The 21,668-nt window shown below is 59.0% G+C and overlaps 1 protein-coding gene across 7 annotated transcripts in view; it reads right to left on the bottom strand.

Annotated features, from left to right (window-relative positions):
* Dis3l2 (DIS3 like 3'-5' exoribonuclease 2) overlaps positions 1-21,668 on the bottom strand; it is a 262,451-nt gene that overhangs the window by 2,381 nt on the left and 238,402 nt on the right. For all 7 annotated transcript variants that reach the window (XM_087209292.1, XM_087209293.1, XM_021247080.2 and 4 more), the window contains 2 exons: positions 1,821-2,004; positions 1,097-1,183 (listed from right to left, as the gene is read on the bottom strand). In XM_087209292.1, the coding sequence (XP_087065418.1) occupies positions 1,097-1,183; positions 1,821-2,004 (271 nt within the window). The remainder of the gene's footprint in view (positions 1-1,096; positions 1,184-1,820; positions 2,005-21,668) is intronic.

The raw sequence follows: 21,668 nt of genomic DNA, 5'->3' as shown, positions 1-21,668 counted from the left end.
TGTGTGACCCAGAGCCCGGCGGGGGCTCTGCACAGGCCCATGGGCGGCCCTGCGAAGCCAGGCAGGCGAGGGGTGCCCAGACCCCTGCCCTGCTGGGGACGGGCTGCTAGGAGCCCTCAGTCCCTGGCAGAAAGGACACCGGGCTTCCTGGTCTGGGACCGGGCTGGGGCTGCCGCTGTGGCTCAGGGCTGAGGAGAGGGAAGCCAGTGGCCATGCTGGCCAGGGCTGTGGGCTTCCCTTCTGGAGGCCCCAGTGGACACTGAAGAAGCTAGGAGTTCTTCGGGGGAACACAAAGCCGAGGCCACCGCCTGGCCAGAGTGCGTGTGTGGGGGACCCCACCTAGCGGGAAGCCTGCGGGGCTCTCAGTGTGCGGCTGAGCAACCTCATCCCCGCCAGCTGAGGGCCACACTGCACCCCGCGCCCTGTGCCACCCCACACCAGCCAAGGGAGGGAGTCGGCCAGCGTGGCCTGCTCCTTCCTGACCCCGCGACCCTCCCTGGGGCCGAGACACAGAAGCCCCAGCGCCTAGGTAGGAGTTCGGCCAGGGAGCAGGGAGACACCAAGCTTGTCTGGGGGCCCAGCTCTCTGCTCACCCTGGAGCCTGGTGCAGGCCCTGGAACGGGCCAGCGTCTCCGCCAGGAGCAGGGAACCAGGCTCCCAGGCAGCCAGGCTCAGTCACACCCACCCCACGCTCCGTGTTGCAGCCCAGGTGCTCTTGCTTTGTATGCAGGGCCCTGTGTGACGGGGCTGCTAACTCTGCTTCTCTCTCAGTGCTGTGGGGCGCTGGCTCACGCCTGGTAATGCCTGAAGCCCCTGCTGCCCCACAGTCCTCTGCGATGGCCTTGTTCTCAGGACGCTCTGGCCTGGGGGGGCCGGAGCACAGCTAGCAGCGAGGCCAGCTGTCCACCCCATGGGCACTGCTTCTCCTGGCTGAACTGCGGCTGGGGTGGAGGCCGGGACCTGCTCTCCCGCCTCGGGCCCGAGTCAGCCCGTTGGTCCACCTGTCTCTGGTGCTGCCTGGGGCGTCCTCCTCCCCCAGCCCTCTCCACCCCGCCAGGCCCCGAGCACAGCAAGGTTGGAGGGAAGCCCACCTCACCTGCATGGGCCGGGAGAACATATTGGTGAGCACCTCCTTCCGGGCCCTCGAGTACTTGTCAGCTCCAAATATTCTGGTTAGACTTTTCTAGAAGCAAACCCCAGAGACCTGGATGAGATGTAGCCAGGCTTGGGGAGCGGCTCTGGGCCTGTCACCTGCTGACCATGCTCTGGGGAAGAGTTCAGAAGGCTCTATCGGGGCACGAGGGCAGCCCACAGGGGGCCCACCTGTGGCCCAGGCTGGGCCTGCAATCAGTTGCTGCCTGGGCAGAAGGATGCCCAGCTCTGACCAGGGCCCCCCAGGCCTCTGCAGAGCAGGTGCTGAGAAGTCTCCTTCCTGTGGGATTAGAGCCAGCATTCTGGGGTCTTTGGCCCCACGTGGCTTAGCACCCCAAACCACTTCCTATCAGAAACATTCCTGGCTTCCAGTAATCCCAGCCTCTACACTGAAGGCCTCTGGGCTCAAGACCAGGCCGGTCCTGGCCCAGCAGCCTACCCAGCCTTCCTGACCTCCCTCGGCCCCGCCTTGGTTACGGAGCCCACTCCCACTAGGGCCTCTTGTGACTCAGGCCTGTCCCCCAGGGCCTCCCTCTCTGCTGCAGGGAGACCTGGCCATCGGCGAAGAGGCCCTGGTGGGACGCAGAGGGCCCCGCAGCCCTGACTTCTCGAGTCCCCCTTCTCCCTCCTCAGGGCCGCCCAGACACTGCCCGCCCGCCTGCACTCACGTTGAGGGCACCCGCGGAGCTCACGTCCACGGCCAGCCCCATCTGGCTACAGAACTCCACCAGGTCGCCCAGCATCTTGGTCTGCGGTGGGGGATGCCGGCGCAGCAGGGCCTGCTCGGGGAAGGCGCGGTGGATCCTGTGGGCCACTGCCATGTTGGCCAACAGCATGAACTCCTCCACCAGTCTGCGGGAGGGAGTGGCATGAGGGGCCAGGTGGCCACGCGGCCTCTTCCCAAGCTCCCCGAGGGGCCGGCGCTACCGCATCCTTCAGGTCTTCCATCTAATCTGTTCTTCCCCGTTCTTTTTCTGTCACTCCCCTGTCCACCCCTCCTTGCACCGACATGTGTTTCTCTTCTGGTTTGTGTGTGCACTGACTGTTGTGTCAGGCAAGGTCTCACACCCGCTGTGGCCCCAGGGCTCAGCCCTGCAGGGATCTTTCCCAGGATGAACCAGCAGGGTCAGCCACGTCATAGGGCCAAGCTTTTGGGAAAAGAGCAGCCATGGGGGGTGGGGAGAGCATCCAGCCCAAGCACATAGTGCCCTGCTCTGCCCAGCCTGGGCCCACCTGCTCCAGCCAGCTGTCTCCCGGGAAGGGCTGGGCCAGCAGTCTCCACTGGGGTGCCAGCCGCTCCCTCAGTGGGGCAGGGTCTCGGTGTGGTCAGACCTCGGCTGGGCGCTGTGTGCTGCAAACCCAGCACAGTATGTGGAGTGAGGAGGTTCTATCTTGCCCACTGATGGTAGCCATAGCTTTCCGAGTGGCCACTGACCTCTCACCCTAATTTGCTCTTGCGCCCCTCACTTCCTTCCAGAACCCTTGGATCCAGGCAGCTTCAGCAGCTATCCTGTCCGCTGAGATGCAGTGAGTCCTGACTCTGCCCTGTGCTGGCTGTGGGACCCTGAACGAATCACAGCCTTCTCCCTCCTCAAACAGAAGACAGGCCGCCACCAGCCCCAGACCACAGACCTGCTCCGGGCGCGTCAGCTCCCCCAGAGACACAAGTGGAACCCTCCTGCTCCCCGTGCTGCCAGCACATCCTGCCATTCTCCTTCCGGCCACTCATCACCCTGCCAAGCCTTCCCTGAAGGCCAGGCACCTACTGTCCCAGGGCTCCCAGCGTCACAGTGTAGCACCCTGGCCTCTTCTTTCTGGCCTTCGTACCCAGACCGTGTCAACCCAAGAGGAGCCCCACTTCCCGCTGGGAAGCAGCACCATCCACGGCCCAATGCTCAGGTGCTTGTGTTCAGTGTGCATTCTCCCACTCAACAGACAGTGCTATGGGGTCCAGCACATTCTAGGCCTTGCTCGCCACACAGTCCCAGAATGCCGAGTCCATTCCGTGGGTGGAGAGGGGCACCCAGAACCTCTGGGTGGACCTCAGACTGCAGTTTGCAGGCACGGCCTGCAGGTGGCAGCACAACCCCACAGCAGAAGGCAGCAGGGACCAGGACTGGCACTGGGCGAGGCGGCTCCACATGGGGCCCCATGCTCCAGCCCACACAGGTCAGAGAGTCCCTCCAGCAGTGCCACCTCCTCTCCAGCTCCTGGAGGGGATCTCCTGCCTCCTCTCTCCCAGTCTCATGTAAAGATAAGGATAGGAATAGGAAGGGACAGGGAGCAGGTGGGGCCGCTGCCAGGAGCCCCAGGCACTGGCAACAGACCTCAGGCAGTTGCTTCCGCAGCGACCGAACTGCCTGTCCTCCTTTACCCAGCACTGTCGCGAAAGTCACTGGATGCCGGGAGGCCAGGAGCGCACTGCTAACCTTGACAACAGCAGGGGATGCTCTGGAGGAGACGCAGACCTTGGACAGGGCCTGGCGTCCCATCTCCCTGTCTGGTGCAGCCCAGCTGTCCCTCCCTCTGCAGGGTGAGAGCAAGAGAGCCCCTCTCCCGGCAGTTCAGCGGCATCCAGCACTGACCCCAGACAGACGCCACTGTCATCCTCCAGGGAGGTGGCGCAGCAGCAAGTCTCAATTCCCTGGGTGCTGACAAGGCTCATGAATGCTCCGGAGAAGCTGCAGGGACCCGCTGCCCCTCCTTAATACCCTCCTCTCGCCCAGGTTGGGTAGAGGTGTGCAGGGCGAGTGCAGGGCCCCACAAGCCTTGGAGTCAGGCCAGAGGGCCGGCAGGGGACCCCAGTGGAGCTCAGAACAGGCCTGCCAAGGCCCAGCAACCCTGCAAGCAGCCAGAGCTCCCAGAACTCAAGATGCCCTGGGGAATGGGCCCTGGCACCTCAGGTCAAAGCCCTGCAGGGGTTGGGGTCTCTGCTCTCCTGGGGGCCAACCCACTTCAGGTCAATGCCCACGATGGCCAGCGGGGGGTGCCTGGCAGCTTCCTCCCAGGACCTGGGATGTGGCAGGAGAAAGCTTAGAACCTAGAACTTCCGGGTGGGAGAGATCCTCATCACAGTTTACAAACTACAGCCCTGCAGTCCAAGGTCCAGGGCTCTAGGGGCTCCCAGTCAGTGCTCTGGGGCTGAGGGGAGCAAATGGCTTTGCAGGGGCACAGGGCTGCTGGGGACTCTGACCACTGAGCCCCTCAGCTGACCACTCCCTCTCCTGGGAGCCAGGCTGGCTGGATAACAGCAGCTGAGCCTCAGATGATACCCCAAGCTGTCCTGGGCAGGAACCCGAAGGAGGGCCGGGGGGCATGGGGCCGCCAAAGGGGCACAGCCTTGCCTGTTGTCCTGGCCTGGACACCCGCCCTCGGTCACAAGCCACCTCCCGGGTGACAGCATGGCACAGGCATGAGGTCACCAGGCCTGGTGTCGGGGGGAGCTGGCACTCCGAGACTGCCCGACAACTGCTCTGAACAGACTCAGCAAGGCCTCCATCCACCAGAATCACCTTCCAGAACTGCCAGCCAAGTCCTCGGAGATGGGGCCCTCCGAGGCCTGGCATCTGCAGCACATCTGGAGCCTGCACTACAGGGGCCCTGCAACTTGGAGGTCCGGGGTGGGCCTGGGTGTGACAGATGGCTGCGCTGCAGCTAGGACACCAGGGCACCCACTCCTCAGCCCTCACCGGCAGAACATCCCACCTGTGCTCCGAGCCTGCCTCAGTCCCTAATGGCCACAGGCAACCTCCACGCAAACCCACACCTCTAATACGCACAGCAAAGGTGACTTCCACCCAGAAAGGCATCTCCCAGAGTGTCTTAATGTTACTTAAAGAGAAAGGTACAGCTGGACATGGCGGTGCCTGCCTGTAATGTCAGCCGTTTGGGAGGCTGAGGCAGGAGGGTCTCGAGTTTGAGGCCAGCCTGGTGAGCCAACTTAGGATCTGTCTCAAAATAAACTTTAACAAGGGTTGGGGGTGTAGCTAGTGGTGGAGGGAGGCCCTGGGTTCAATCCTCAGTACCACACACACCAAAGAATCAATACAAATATCTGTGAAATGCTGGGGTTTGGTTTATGTCTTACTAGAGCTCACCTATCTGCCTTTAAGAAGGCCGCGTGTCTGTAACATGACTTTGTAAAGGGAGCATCCGAGGGCTGAACCTGTCTGTGGTGTATCCTAGAGGGGGCTGTTTGGGGTCTGAGAGTGGCTGGGGGATCCTGCTACCCTGGCAGAGCAGTCGTCTTGGCAAGCGGAGCACGGTGCCTGAGTGCCCAGCCTGAGGAGACCCCTCCACCGGCCCGGATGTCCTGCTCCAGGATCTGGACTAGATGCCCAGGGCCCCTCCCGCCCCTTCTTCCCTCTGCTGTGAGAGCCCCTCGGTGGCTCCCTGTTTTGGGGACAGCTCCGCTTCCTGGTATCCAGGTTGTTCCCCCTCTCCACACCCCATCCCCACCCCAACCACACGGGGCTCCTGTGGCCCCTTTTGCTTCTGTTCTTCCGTCCTTCCGTACCACTGCTCCCACGGCCTGGAAGCCCTGGAAGCTCCCATCTCTCTTCCTTTGATGTGACTTGCTGTGGGAAGGCGATGGGGGGACCTGTCCCATGTGCTCCCTGGGAACCCCCAATCCACCCACCATGGCACCTGGCATCTGTAACTTCAGTGGCCTCTTGGGCATGCCATGTCCCCCTCCCTGGTGCTGTGTGCTCGGTCCCAGCGCAGAGTGAGGGATGCCTGGGATGGGCACAGCAGGTTCCAGTTCAGGAGCAGGATGGCTGGTCCCTGTCACTGTGCCCTTTCTGCACTCTGGGTGTGTGTGTGGGGGGGGGCGCTAAAAGGCAAACAGGAAGTGACCAGCTTCAAGTCCCAGGGTCCCCGAGCAGCAGCAGCGTACATGCCCCAGGACCAGCTGCCTCATGGTGTCCTGGGAACTGCACCCACCAGGACGCCCTGGCCCCACCCTCCAGGAGCCCCGGCTGGGACGATGTGTCCACAGCACAAGGTTCTTCCCGGAGATGATGAGCAGGCAGGAAATGTTTTACATGAGAGGGATGCAATGCTGAAAGTGTGGAGGAAAAACCAAACCAAACCAAACCAAACCCAAAGGCAAGGGCAAGCCTGGAAAGGAAAGAATAGAGGGGCCACTGGATTGAAGGTAGAGGCTGGAAGCCTCCGGCACACAGGTGGGGCCGGGAGACAGAGCAGGGCATGCTTAGGGGCACAGTGAGGAGCTTCGGGGGTCGGGACCCCACACCCGCCGGCCCTTGTCCAGCACTGTCCCAAGGGCTCGGGAGGGAGGAACTGCAGAGCAGGGGCACTGGTGGGGAATCTGGAGCAAGGCACACTGTTCCCGAGAGAGGAGCAAGACCTGCGCCCGTCAGGCCAGCAAAGGAAGAGGCTACCTCATGATGGCCCTAGCACAGCGATGGCAGCAACCCCCTCGGGCAAGGCCGGGTACAGTCAGCTCTGCCCCTCTGCTGTTCGGGACGGCCAGAGGGAGGCTGCATGGCCAGAGTGGAGGGCCCCCAAGACCCATTTTCCCTCTGAGCCAGATGAGAGATGCGCCCTAGCCCTTCCACCCCCAGGACGCTCAGAGAGCAGCTGCAGGAGTGACGGAGGCCACCAGACTCGAAAAACAGGGATGTTTCAGACACCAAAACGAAGTGTGAGGCAGGAACAGCCTCCTCGCCCTCAGCCACAGGGGCACTTGTCACGGCTCCGAGGGAGCCCTGCGCTAATGGAATTAGGCTGCTCGCAGAGACTGCAATTAGCTCTTGGTGAAAACTGCTAACTTGGAAATTTGATAAAAATTGCTCCCAGCCAGTTGCAAATTCATTTCTTCTGCAGACTAAATTCTCCCCTGGCCGGGTCCTTGCTATGGGTCGGGAGCCCTTGGCTCCTCGGAGGCCATGAAGGCAGCTTCGGGGCGTCTCCCAGGAGCTGTGCACCCGGGCATGGCCCCTTCTCCTCGGCTCGGTGGCCGGCTTCGCAAGGGACCTGCTGCTCTCCCTTCGGCCCAGATTGCGCGCAGTGTGGGAGAAAACCGCAAAGGCATGGGGCGTGATGGGAAGGCAGCGGCCCGAGCAGCACTAAATTGAGGGCTAGCGGGTGGGAAACTTCACAGATGGCTGCTGCAGTCAGTTCCCTCCTCGGCCAGGCCAGGGTGGGGCCTGTGGCCGGAGAGCAGGAGAGAAGAGGCCCGGAGAGGGAGCTGCAGGCAGAGTGGTGGGGAGCCCAGGAGGGCAGGCGCGGGCAGACGCTCGGGGCGCCCACCTCGGAGGGCGGAGGGGCCGGCCCCATGCCTAGGGTCACAGCCTGGCCTCTCTCTGACCCCTCTCCCGCTGGGCCTGCTGCAACCTGCTGAATGGTTTGGACCTTCCCACAAAACCGCAGGGAAATGAATGGGGCCTAGTTCACAGGCATGGAAAACCCCAGAGGAGCGGGCCTCGGGAGCCAGGCACAACAGGCCCTGTGGGCGAGGCTGGAGCCAGGTTTCTTACTGTGGGGCTCCATCCACTCCAGCCTTTCTATAGGTTCAGCGGGCGGGGACTGGCACAGCAAGGCACATTCAGCGCTTGTTTTTCTAGCTCAGGAGGAAGTCTCCAGGGGCCAGGCATCCAAGTCCACCCGGGCCCTGCCAAAGGGAGGCCGGGGGCTGCGGCTGGGAGAGGAAGGGGCTTATGGGAAGAGCTGGCTTGCGGCGCAGAAAGCCCTTTGTCAGCGTGAAGCTAGCCACGAAGAAGCTCGCTGTGTTCATGGTCGGGGTGGAGGGGGAGCAGGCAGGCTGCGGCCTGGTCCTAAGCAAAACTGGGTGGCAGGGTGCACTGCCTGACCTCACAGAGCAGGTAATTAGAGCTAGCAAGCTCCATGATGCTGACAAACATGCCCTTCACCAGCCCAGCAGCTGCCCAGCTGGAATGGAACCGCTGACCAGAGGAGGTGTGGCCAGGGCACAAAGAGCCAGCATGGGGAGGGGAGCCACTGCAGTATCCCCCGGCTCTGCGGCCTGGGCCCAGGCAGGCCCGGGTTCCCTCCTGCGCCCTGGCAGTGGGGCCAGTGGGAGCAAGCTTAGCTCACCCCAAAGGTGTTCTTGCCCACGACTACTGGGGAGCAGCCCCTTTAGGGGGCCTCCCACAGCCCCACAGCCTCCGGGGGCTTCAAGGAAGCCACAGCCGAGGACTCACCATGACGTAAAGACCTCTGAGTCTCCCTCTGCCCAGTCTGGAAACCCTCTCCTCCTGGACGTCTCCAGGCAGGGCTGCCCCACCACAGGCCAGGGGTGCAGCCCCAGCCACCGGGCTCCAGCCAGTCCAGGGGGCTACAGCTCCAAGCCTGGGGGGCTGCAGGGGACCCAGGAAGGGACCTGGGTGTCCCTCCTGAGAGCAGGAAGCCTCAGTCCAGGGCACCACCGATGACGTGTGGGCCAAGCTGAGTGGACTTCCTGTGATAGCAGGGCCTGTGGGACACTTGTTGCAGGTGCTGAGTGGCGCTCAGCCCGAGGCACCTCTGCCCTGCCTGCTGTAACTGCAGTGGCAGTGACCCCACCAAGGCGCTAGCGAGGCCGTGGGCTGATAGAAACAGGTCAGGGAGCAGGCAGGATGAGCTCCCAGGAACTGGCTGGGCACTGCTCGAAGGAGGACAGACTCAGGGAGGGCTACGGGGGCAGAGCAGGCCATACCGAGTGCACTCCGCCTCTGCAGGCATTCGGAGCAGAACCAGCTTCCTTGTAACAATACAACTGGAGAAATCTTTTCTGCTTTTTTTTAAAAATAAATTTTATTTTATTTTACCCTATTCCTACCCTCAAGCCTTCTGTTTGCTTTTGAGATGGGATCTTGCTATGGACCCCAGGCTGGTCTCAAACTCATGAACCTCCTGCCTCAGCCTATTGAGTGTGTGCCACACCAGTCTGTGAACTCTTTTGCTTGTACAACTCAACTGTTAGCCCTTCTTTCTTGTCTAGGTCCAGGCCCAAGGCAGGGCCGAGAGTCTTCCTGGAGCCAGAGCCAGGAGCACCAACGCTTGAGGCCTCAGGGGCACAGTGAGGCTCCTGGTGGGGTGGGGGCTTCCCGCATCCCTCCTCCAACCCAGCCCTGCAGGGCCAAGCAGTGGGTGGTCAGATGGGCTCTCAGAGGATGCCCTTCGGAGCCCGCATTCATTGAGTCCTTGCTCTCACACTCACTGCCCTGGCTCACCTTTCCCCCGCGCCTCATTCCTCCCAGGCCCAGGGCTGGCTCAGAGAGCTCTGTCCACTCTGTTCCTGGGGCTTGGAACAGCACCTGGCACAATGCAGGCACCCGGGCCGCATGCATGCAAGGCAGACACTCTGCCACGGCGCTGCACCCAGCCCTTTCTAGTCTGGCTCTGGAGGTCAAGTCTTGCCAAGTTGCCCAGGCTGGCCTTGAACTTAGGATTCTTCTGCCTCAGCCTCCTGTGTGCTACTTCATCCAAAAGTATTTTTTCTTATCTATGTAAGACTGAGGTCTCACATTTCCATGGCAGGAAGTTACTTTTGGGTGATAGTATTGCAGCCCTCGGGACAGCTGAGGGTGAGAGAGGACAGCAACATCTCCACCTCACAGGTTTGAAGTAGGTAGGGGTGCAGCCTGGGTTCTCCGAGCTGAGCTGCCTGGAGCTGCCCGAGGCTAGCAGGGGTGAGACAGTGCCCCTGCCTCTCTGCAGGCCCGATGCCCGGTGCTGTGCCAATCTCAGCCCGAGCAGGGCTCACGGGGCAGAATTCCCGTGGTGGCTGTGAGCAGAGGGAGGCTCGGAGAGGTGAGTCTCCCCAGCTCCCTGCTCTGTCCTGGGGTGACCCCACGATGAGGAGGAGGCAGACAGGTTTCTCACCAGCCCCAACCAAGGGCTCTGCTGAACCTGGGACGCAATGCAGGGACTGACGGGAGGCTGCACTGTGCCTGGGGAGGGGCGATCGGCCCTTCCTCCTCCTGATGGCCAATAGTCCTGTTCCCCTCAGTGAGGGATGGAGCAGTGACTGAGACTTGGCTGTGCCCTGCCCGAGTCTGAGCCTGGGTCACCACCTCTTTTCAGAGTCCTGCTCCTTCTGTACAGTGGGACAAACAAGGCAGAGACAGGACCTGCCCACAGGCCTGGCAGCTTCGGGGACCCTGTCTCCCGCAGCCTCTCCCACTGCGCAAAGGCGGTTCTGCTGACCTTGGGCTGGGGGCACCCAGGCATTCTTCATTTCCCCTGTGAGCTGCACGCTGCCAGAGAAACCTTGAAAATCCTGGCAGGTCAGTCCCATGCCTACCCTACTGGGGACCAGGTCCTGGGAGGGCGTTGCTTGCAGGGGACCTGACTGTCACACTGAAGGCTACAACTCCCACAGCCTCTGCAGGCCCTTGCTGGCCTGAGCCCAGCTGCTGTGCTGGTCATGAGGAAATTGGACCTTGGTCCCCAGGGCTCTCTGGGCCCCCTGTGGGGTGACAGACACTGGGCCCTCAAACTCCCTCTGCGGTTCCCGCTGCTCTGCTGCCCAACAGGCCTGCACTCACTTCTCCCTCAGCTCACAGCTGCGGTCAGGGCTTAGCTTGGGCATCTCCCTCCTGGTACTACTGTTCTGTGGGCCGAGTTCAGCCCAGAACAAATCATGGAAACCCCAGCCTTTCCAGAGGGTTTCGTCTGCAGACCACAGGCCTCTGGGTGGAGCACGAGGGGCCCAGGCCTTGCTCGTTCTGGATTCAAGCCTGAATGCGTGGAGTAGGCGCTGGTAAAATGTTCAGGGAATGAACAAACCATGTGAGAGGCATGGTTTGATTGGTGCTGAGTGAAAATCAAGACCTGTTTTGGGGATGGAAGTGGAGCCTGCTGGGAACAGGGACCTAGAGGTGGCAACTACCGTTCCCGCAGCTTCCCTTCAGCCTCTGCCTGTGGACGACAGGCACGAGAACGCAGCAGACAGAATCGGAGACAGCTTCTGCCAGCCTCACGGCTTGCTCTGAATTTGCTCTGATTAAATCCCTGCTTGCCTGTCGGCGGGGGGTGGGGTCACTGAGATCCAACACAGGTGGACGAAGCACCCGGGACTCAGTCAGTGAGCTGATGAATGAGGACTGGTCTGAGGGCGGGCCCCTCACCAGATCAAAAAGCCCCTCTCCTCTGGGTTGTTTCCACTGCACTAGCCCTTGACTCACCACCCAGTGGGAGGCAGCCTGCTGAGTCTGGCAGAGCTTGCCATCAGTTATAAGACTTTAAAAATATTGACATACGGCTTTATGAGCTAGGCTCTGAGTGGTTTAGATGGACAGGTTCCCACCCAGTGCCTTCTGGGCTTCCCTGACATTTGTGTGTCCCTGCCCCAGGCGCATGTGCACGAGAAGCCCCGGGGACACTGCCGGGCGAAGTGCTACACTAGCTTCCTCTGTGGGCTGGGTGCTCTGTGTCCTTGTCACCCTGGGTCTTTCTCAAGGGACTTGCCTGGCTGTCTCATCCTCACCCTCAGCACAGTGCAGAAAACTAGCGGGTGTCCAACAAAGTACTGGGCAAGCAAAAGGGAATCTTACAGCCAGCGCTGGTCCTCCAAGCCCCAGGGACACAGCTGGGTCTCCCCACTCTGGGGAACTCTGTGGGGTCACTTTCTGAGTCAGAGGGTGGGAAGATCCCCTCTGACATGGAACACAATTATGCATGAAGGGCTTCCCACAGATTTCCACTCTGACCAGCACCAGCCTCAAGCCCCAGAGGCCTGGCCCCCACCTGACCTGGATCAGTGTGATGGAGGCCCAGGGCTTCCGCAGGATGGCAGCTTTACATCATGCATTGCTGGCAGGCAGCAGCCCACTGTGCCTTGTAGCCTTAGGGAGGCCCATCCTGTCTGCCTCGAGTGAGGGCGGCGCAAAGCTCTCATCTCAGGGCCTGGCATGTTGGAAGTGTTCTGTAAGTGCTGACTATTAGTACTCTGGGCTGGGTGTCCTTTCTTTGAAATGCTTAGGACCAAAAGTGCTTCAGGACAGAGTAGGAGGCTTTCGGGCCAATGTACCACCGCTCCCAGGACAGAGGAGGAGGCTTTCGGGCCAATGTACCACTGCTCCCAGCACAGAGGAGGTGAGCCTTGTGGGCGCCAGCGGCACCCCCCCACCCTGTCAAATGAGAAGACATGTAAACAAGCCTGAAAACCAGACTTCCAGATCACCTACAGCAAAGGGGAATGAGATGAACCCTCTGATACCCAACCACCTGGACTCCCTGAACTGGCAACAAAAGAGGATCTGGAAAAAAATGAAATCAGAAATAATTTCTCAGATAACAGCAGAGATTGTGCCCATAGTGCAAGACATGATTGATAAATCTAGAGAGGACACAGATAAAAAAATAGAGGAGCTGAGGAACATGATGGAATCCCAACACAGGAAACAAATGGAATCCATAAAACAGATACAGATTTCCAGGAGATTAAAAACTCCACTGCAAGTCTACACAGCAGAATAAGCCAATGTGAGGACAGAATTTCAGATATAGAAGATAAGATTGCAATTAGTGACCAGGAAAAGAAAAACTGCTTTAAAAGTGTAAGGGACCATGAGAAATCAATCCAGCAGCTGCTAGACGATGCGAAGAAGAATAACATAAGACTGATCGGAGTCAATGAAGAAACAGGAGAGAGTGCAGACGACACAAAAGTGCTTCAGATTTTGGGATATTTGCATAACTTCTACTGGTTCAGCATCCCTAATTAAAAAATCTAGAATCTGAAATACTCTCAACTCCAATAAAGTGTGCTGACTGAAAACTCAGCAAGTTTTAGCTTTTGAAGTATTTCAGATATGGAAATTCAATATGTACTAGGAAAACCCTCTGCACTAAATTAGGGTGATGAGAGCGGTGCTATTAAGGAATAGAAGGCAGGGCGAGGTGGTGCACACCTGTAACCCTGGCACTTGGGAGGCTGAGGCAGGAAGACTGGCCGAGTTCAAGGCCAACCTGGACTACAGAACGAGACTCTGTCTCAAAACAAAACAAAACAAACAAATAAAACGGAAGATGAGGAGGAGAGGAACATTAAGCACGAGGGAAACAGTGCCCCCCCGAGGCATCCCCATGTGTCCTGACATGGGCAGCAGCTGGACCAGAGTGGCTGTCCTCACCTGGCACAGGCGTCAGATCAACACCGATTGGCACCAGCTCTTGACGCACAGGTCAGCGGACCCTTCCCCCGGCACCCCTGGGTGAGCACCATGCACCCCACTGGGTGCCCCAGGAAAGCTACTCCTGTGCTTTCTCCACCTTGGCCCGCACAAGCATTTACGCTCTGCTGCAAGGAGTTGGGAGACTGCTTTGGGCCTTGAAGCCAGAGGACCTGCCTCACGGGACACCCAGCAGGGTACTGGTGGTCCTGAGACCGAGGGCGATGCTAACAGCATGAGTTCAATGACAGTAATGTTGGAACACAAGCTAGGGAGAAGTCTAAAGGAATGAAAAGTTCTTTCTGCTTCAAGAGCAGAACACTAAAGAATTACAGTGATGGTTTCCTAGACTATTTATTACACAGAAGATGGTGACCAATTTAGATGAAATCAGAGGGCTGTTCCCCCAGGGAGAAACTTCCAGAGGGACAAAATGGACCACAGGTAGATTCTGTCCATTCAGTGCCATAAGCTGGCTTCTGGTGACCTGAACCTCAACCGAACCCAGCCTTGGACGTGTGAATCTCGTGCAGACTCTGGAGGTCAGCAGCCCACAGGCCTGGGCATTGTCATCACACCTAGACCTCAGCCAGAGCCTTCTGGCACACCCAAACCTCTCTCCTTGGCTTCCTAAGGGAGTCCACACCCTGGGAGACCCCAAGCTCATGGCCAAGTGTCTTGTGGACGGTGGTGACAAAGTGACAGCTGGTCCTGATTGCAGGATGGAGACAGACAGATGGGACAGGGACTCTAAGTCCAGCGAAAACCCAGGGCCCCATGCAGACATTTCATATGAGGGCAAACCGACTGCAGAGCGACACTTTTATATGACAATATAAACATTTCACACAACTCTAAGTTAGCAAAAAAGGAACACTAGGTCCACTTGATGCTGTTAAAAAAAGATGCATGGATTTAAGAAAGTTTTTGGTGCTCAACAGAATGAGTCTTCTTTCCCGTGAAAACGCTGGTGTGTGTACCACACCAATTCCACTGCTCTCACTCCAGACCGCTCAAACACAAACTCATCTGTGGAAGGACCACCCTTCGCCTGTGCCGTGCTGGACCCAGGAGAAGCAGGGATGGTAAGGGCCCAGTTGGCAGGGCTATGGCGCTCAGAGAGGGGAGGCGGGAGGCGGAGCAAGGAGCCTCCTCCGGAACTGGAGAGCCCCAGATGCCTCCAGGTCAGGATGACAGCGCAGGTGACCACCCCCCCCCCCCGCCCCCCACATCTGCTCACTTGTCACCATCCCTCCTCACGTGCGGTGCCAGCCCTCCTGGCCATCCTGTGTCTCACTCATCTTCTCCTTGGAGCCTGTGCTCAGGGTGCCCGGCTGATGAGGGGTCGAGCAGTTAGCCAAGGTCAGCTCGGAGTCAGGGGAGTGAACTGAGTCCTGTACCTCAGCCAGGCCTTGCTGTGCTGGGTTTTTGGAGCCGCTGCCTAAGTGGGCCATTTCCTCCCACTTAACTCAGAGGGCACAGGCTCTGAGTCACCTGTGAGAGCCCTTCCCAGCTGGATGCCCGCCCACATGGAAAAGAGCCCTCAGAACAGTCACTGCTTGGTTCTTCTGCAGTGCCTAAGGCAGCTGTGAAGTGATTCACAGCCTTTGATAGCCTTTGTCTGTCATCCAGCGGCAGTTCCTTCGGGCTCAGGGTCCGAAGGCTTCCTGCTCAACCACCAAGAAAAAGCCACAATGCCCCAGAGAGCCAGGGAGTGGCAGTGCCGACAGGTCAGAAACACTTCCCCACGGGCAGCACAGCCAAGCTCGGAGTGGGCCAAGCGCATTCTGGTCACCTGCCAGGCAGCTGCAGGAGGTGACAGCCACGGGCACCTTTCTGCAGGCTCAGACCCAACCTGCACTCATGGCCCGTGTCCCACATGGGCAGACGTGGACAGTGGCTCGGGTCTGCGGGTACCAAGGGAGGTGTCCAGTGGGGCCCCTGCCACTGTCAGCAGCAGAGGTGTCCAGAGTCTGGTGCAGCTGGGGGCCAGGAGGGGCACGCACCCCACTGGCCAGGAATGGAGTGGCTGCTCCCCTCACAGGGCAGGGGCCTGGACATCGCAGCCTCTTCTAGACTCTCTGAGGCTTGGAAAGGGACAATTCTCCTTGGGTTTAAAAACTCCCCTCCACTCAACAAGGCCAGCCCTAAGGGACAGGGAGCAGCCTCCTGGGGATGCATACCCTGGATGGACAAACCCCAGAGAAGCAGAGAGAGGGAGGTGGGTCACATCAGGAAATTGTGAAGGACACAGGAGGCCAGACACACACACACACACACACACACACACACACACACACACACACACACACACACACACACACACACACACACACACACACACACACACACACACGCCGATTCTCTGCCCTGAGGTCACTGGTGAGAGGCTTCCCAGAGGGCTGGAAAGCATCTGCAAAGGAGCAACGGGGTTTCTAAGTCACACTGGATTGCGGCAGGCCCAGGAGGCTTTGGAAAGGAAGGAACTGCAGTTCATCACAAAAGGACAGGAGAGGAATGGCACAGTTATACAAAGGCAATTTAACTCGAGCAAGGAAAAAGTCATTTGCTTAACATAATCCTATGTTAAATCAACCAAGAGCACATCTGCTCTCTTAGAAGGGCTTTAAGGGTTTTGAAGGATTTAGTTTCGAGAGTGCTTGGTGACCTAGATTTTTCTATCCTGCAGGGAAATCTTGTGGGTCATTCTTAGGATGCAAGAGGAGGAGTGTGGGACTCTCCTGGGAGGAGTGTGAGGACCTCGGGCCCAAGCTGTTAGGGTTAGGAGTGTTTGCTCTCGGCCTCTTCACGGCTGTCTAGGAGGAAAGCCCTGCTGACCCTGCACAATGGAGGCGGAAGGGACGAGAGGCCAGGGGAGGCCCGGACCCAGTGTAGTTCCAGTACTTGGGAGGCTGAGGCAGGAGGATTTCAAGTTCCTTTCTCAAAAACAAAACAAACAACAACCCCCCTCCAAAAAAAACACTCAGGAGGAAAAGAGGCAAGAAACTTGAAAAGGCAGTTTACTGAATGAGCAATAAACAGCTGAGCTTTTATATACTGCTGGTAGAATTACATGATTCAACAATTTCATCTCTAGGTAATACTGACAAAGATACACACACATATGTGACCCCAAAGACATGTACAAGCAGAATTATTTATGTAACCCCTAACTGGAAGCAACATTAACCCAATGTTGATTGGGTTAATACAGATCGGATAAACCTTGGTTCATTCATACAAGGGGACGTCTTGCAGCAGTGAAAATGAGAGTAAGTGGATGCAGCGACAAGATGAGGTCTCCTGAGCAGTGCTGAGAGCCAGCAGGAGGGCAGCTGCATGGCTTTCAGGCCGTACACGTTGCTCCTGCGCCCACCCTGGCCCTGGAGAGCCCAGAGCAAGCTGTGCATCAGCTGTGCTCAGGCGGGGCCTCTCCCCAGACCTGCCGGAGAACGGGGAAGGACAGGGCTGCGGTCACGAGTCATGGCCCTGAACTGCCTGAACAGAGGCTCCGCCTGCTGCCTGCCATGCTCACCGCTGACCAGAGCAGAGGAACGTGGAAGCCACAAAAGTGGGCAGATTGTGCTGGCCGTAGAGCAGCAGCAGCCCCACTGGTGTGCACTCATGGGCACGCCGCTCCCGTCCCATCCGATGGTGCACACACTGGAAAGTAGACTCTGACAGTCAACTCGCTTTGTACAACTTCCTTTTGAACTCCATAGTCCAGGGTGGCCTTGAGTGCAAGGCAATCCTCCTGCCTCAGCCTCTTGCGTGCTGGGATTATAGGTGGGTGCCACCACACTTGGTTTAAAAAAAGCAAAGCTCTGCTTGTTTACAGCTTGGACATGGATACTTCTCTGCTGCCACCCAGTGAGGTGCCCGGCAGGAAAGACACGCGGGACACGGCCATCTCTGCACCGGGGGGGACACTCAGGGTGCATCCTTCACTGAGCACCACTGGAGTCCACTATGGGAAAAGGAGCGGTGAGGGCCATGCTGTGCTGAGCCCCACCTGCCGTGGGGCCACGTGAGCGCACACCTGCACTGCACGCTGCTCCCACACACAGGGGCGCTGCAGCTGCTGCATGAGGTCACCCCTGGCACCTCCCTGCTGTGCAGCCTCCAACTCCCCAGGCCCCTCCCTGATCTGCAGATCCCCCTTCTCCTGAGCTGGGACTTGAGCAGGAACAAGAGAGACCTTTTTCATCCTGACCTGGCAGTGCCCAGGGAGGCCTGGCGGCGCTCACGGTCTGCAACGGTCTTAGGCAACACACTCTTCACCGGGGACCTGGCACCCACCTGAGTGCAGACAGGAAGTACCATTTCTGAAATGCTGGAAGGGCTGGGGCTGCTCTTAAGCTGCCGGGGCTGCTAGGAAAGATTCCCTCTGCTCATTCAGCTGGGAGGAAGAGGAACAGAACCAAGCAGGGGGAGAGTTGAATCAGACCCAGGCCCTGATCCAGGTCCCCTGGATCTGTCCTCATCAGAGCGGCAGCCAGGGAAAGGTACTGAGCATCAAGTACTGATGGCCCCAGGGCCAGCTGCTCAGGTCCTTGCTGCTCAGCCCCAACCACACTTCCTGCTGGCTGCCCTCGAGGTCCCCAACACAGGTACAGGCTGGTCCTGCAGGAGGTGGGGCTCCCCTAGCAGAGGAGGCCGACTTTGGCTGCGGGGCTTCCTGCCCGCTTGGCTGCAGCCTGGGACTCCCTCCTCAGCCCCTTCCCCGCTTCCTTCCTGGGGTCAGGCCTGTGCAGGCTCCCCCTCCCTGCATGCTCTCCCTCTACCTTTCCTGGGTGACTTCCTCCACTCCTGCTGCACACCTAATCCCTGTCCTAGGATCTGCTTCCTGACAGACCTCAACTTCCCGAGTGGCACCAGAGTGGCTCTGGGAAACAGGAAGAAAGATGGCCTCAGGTGCTGGCTTACTCATTGTCCCTGGGAGAGGCTGCTCTCCTGAGAGGTTCGGGGTGCCTGGCCCGAGGCACAGGCTCACTGACAGCACTGTGTGTGCAGCAATGCGGAGTGTGCCGCACCATGGAGCTTGCCCTGGGTGTAAAGGATGCTATGCCGAGGGCTGGCGGCAAACTTGGGCCCCTGACAGCCGGCAAAGGTTGGGTGTGAGAGCTGGAAACCTCTTGCCTGCCCTACCCTAGTACAGCTGGCAATGCCCCTGCACTGCAGGCCTTCCAGCTTCTCCCCACTGGGGAAGTGCTGAGCCGCACAAGGAGGAGGAAGATAAGCGCCACGGACTTGAGGAGAATCACCTAGGAGGACTCTAGGGGCTTCATCAAGGGGCCAGGAAATAGGATTCAGGGGCTTGAGGGTGTCTTCTTGGGGTGCAGGATTTAACTCCCTGGCAAAGACTCTAGGGATGGGGTAAGCTTGCTTCCAGGGGGTGCGGGGAAGTCTGGAGAAGATGATGTCTAAGGCCAAGTGAGGGCTGAGCCCAAACTGCCGTGGCAGATGGTAGAGGAGGGAATGAGGAGGCCAAGGGAGGGACCCATACCGGAGTGAATGCACTGCTCATGGCGGAGGGTGGCCCACGGGACACACTCACCACGGCCCCAGATAGGCTGGAGTCTTAAGGGGCTCAGCAGTGGTGCCCCTCTATGGGTGGGAAGGGACAGCAGGGAAGGGTGGCACAGAGCCAGGCCATTATCAGCAATGGGAATGCACTGCTCGAGGTCAGAGAGGTAGGGGCGACACAGCGAGGCCCTCTGAGCTGCTGGAGGTGGCTGCCAGGGTCCCCAGGAGGGACCACCTGTGCTGCCTGCCCCACTGTGATGTGAACTGACAGAAGTGAGTGTCGACCCTGCTGAGAAGGAGGACAGGCAGGCGCTGGAACCTCAGCTGGGAAGGGCCAGGTCACACCTCTGGTCGCTGAGCTGCTGGCTGAGGGTGACAGGGACTTAGAAGCTTGGAGGAGAGGGATGGGGGTAGCTGTTTGTGCTGCTGGCTTGGGCTCTCTGAGATTCTCCCTTTGGAGAGGATGCTCGGGGGCGGAGCCGGAGCTCTGTGCAGCACAAGGCTGAGCTGTGGCTGTCACCAGGCACCAAGGCTGAGCACGGCCTCAGGTGTCCGTGTCCCTCCCCTCACCCCACATCTCTTCTGTGTTGATCCTGCTGGATGGAGTCTGCCTATCCACGGATCTGAACTGCCCTTCCACATCCTCGGGAGAGGGCAGCACAGAGCTCTGCAGGGTGGCATCCAGGCCGGTTCTGGGTTTGGTCTGTGGGCCTGGGGAGCAGGTTTTGAGACCAAATGGGAGGCCAGGCAGGCCGATCCCTCGGGGCTAGACGGACTGTGTGTTCTGGGACTGGGGAGGACAGAGTGGGCTTGCAGGGTCCCATAGCCCCACTAGGCGCCATGGGCTGGAGAGAGAAGGTGCTGCCAGAACCGCCCTGTCTGCCATAGGCTGCAGGCGCTGCCCTCTGAGGTAGGCCCAAGACCGGGCAGATGTTGAGCCGAGAGAAACTGCTCCCCAGGGGTGGCTTTCTCACACCTCTGGATGCTGGCTATAGGCTGCTTCTTGACTACGATGTGTCCACGAGGCCAAAGTGAGGCACTCGGTCAGGCAGGAAAAGCCAAGGTTTTGTCTCATTCATTTAGAAAATGACCCTGTCCCCAGAGTAAGAAGGAGGTGAGGCCCAGGAGAGACTCTGGAGAGCCCTGAGGGGGCAGCTGACTGTGGGCAGTTCTGGCCCCAGTTGCCTGTACCACGCTGAGGAGGATCAGCAACATGCAGCAGGAGAGGGCAGCGGGAAGCCAGGCCTGGGCTGCCAGGCCCACTGCAAGGCCCACCTGGGGATGTGCCAGGCAGCCTGCCAACACCAGCGGAGTTCTTTACAGTGTACTCAGCTGCGCCTCACACTGTCCTCACTGCGCTCTCCCGCAGCCCTGTGAGCTCCACCCTCCCGCGAGTACACCGCCTGTGCCACTGCGTGCACACTGATCTGCCAAACCAGACAGGTGACACACCAGGAGCTGGTCCATCACACCAGGCCTCCCCACACGCAGGGGCCAGGAGCCCAGGGTCTCCCTCAGGGCTGCTTCTGGAACGCAGCAGGGCTGCCTGGAAGAGGCCACGTCACGGAGGGAATGTCGAGTGGTACTGCGGCGCAGATGGGCTGGGGGTGTCCCGACCTGGGGCCCACGCCAGGCTCTGCCCCCACACTATGGGACCTCGTCTGCACCGTCACCCTTGGTCTTGTTGTTTGTGTTTTCTAATCTGTAAAACTGAGAGCAACATCCTTTCTGGAAGCTTGGGAGTAGAAACGGCTGTGTGCTGGTGAGGGGTGTTCAGGCTGCGGCAGGGATCTCTTGTCACTGTCACACTCCACAGATGGCATGGACAGAGCACGGCCTTGTGCTCCCATGGAGCTGCCCGAGCTAGCGGGACACAGTGGTGCTCCTCCCAGTCACCACCGCGCGTCACCATCAGGCAAACCTGTCAGGCAGCTGGAGGAAATGACTACACTCACTACTGTGATTACGGAGTTTGCCAGGGTTTATGGCTTCTTCCTGCTGCATGCCGGTTCTTCAGAATTCACAGCTATCCAGGGAGACAGCTTTCCCTGCTGCCACATGTAATTTAGTCCTTATCCTGATCCCACAACAAGTGAAAAGAGAAAGGCTAAGGAGAGACTGACTTCCCAGCAGCCACCCTCCCATCCCTCATGGCTGACATTCAGCTTCCGCCTTTGCCTGGCCAAGCATTGTTCACCAGGACTGGACAAGGCACGGGGGTAGTGAAATGGACCAAACCAGGCCCTGGGCTCAGAGGTCTCAGCCTAGGGAGGAAGCCCACAAGTCAGCCACTGACAGACGCAGGGGTCAGTGGAAGCAGGACCAGAGAGGCATGGGACAGGAACCGGGGTGCTTTCCGGAGGAGGAGCACTTAGCTGAGTAGAAGCAGGGATCATCCAGAGGGGTGGTGAAGGATACAGAAGAGGGAGTGTTCTAGAAACAGGAAGTGGTGTGATGACACAGGACACGCCCTGTGGGAGACTCAAGGTGGTCTGGTAGGGGCATGCAGGGGACGCTGGGCAGAGGAAGAGGCCGCGTCCCTGAGGGAGGCAGGTGGGGCTGGGCCACAGAGCTGTCCAGCTGTTGACGGGTGGGGATACCACCACACTCGGCCAAAAAACGGGCTGACTTTTAAAGTACCAAACACAACTTCATTGTGGGTTCAGGGCCAGCCTGAACTACACATAGCAAGACCCTGTCTAGAAAACAAAACGAAACAAACCAGACAATCCCCAACAATATAGTGTAAAAAATCTTTTCACAGCATTTACATTGTATTAGGTGTTAAAGTCATCTAGAGATGATTTGAGGTGTACACAGAGATGTGGAGCGATAACATGCAAATAC

This window comes from Heterocephalus glaber, unplaced genomic scaffold (assembly GCF_053883595.1).
Source record: "Heterocephalus glaber isolate CG9 unplaced genomic scaffold, H.glaber_assembly_v1.0 deba00001004, whole genome shotgun sequence".
Lineage (NCBI taxonomy): Eukaryota > Metazoa > Chordata > Mammalia > Rodentia > Bathyergidae > Heterocephalus > Heterocephalus glaber.
Note: the sequence above shows the minus strand (reverse complement) of the source record. Positions and strands in the feature narration are given on the sequence as shown.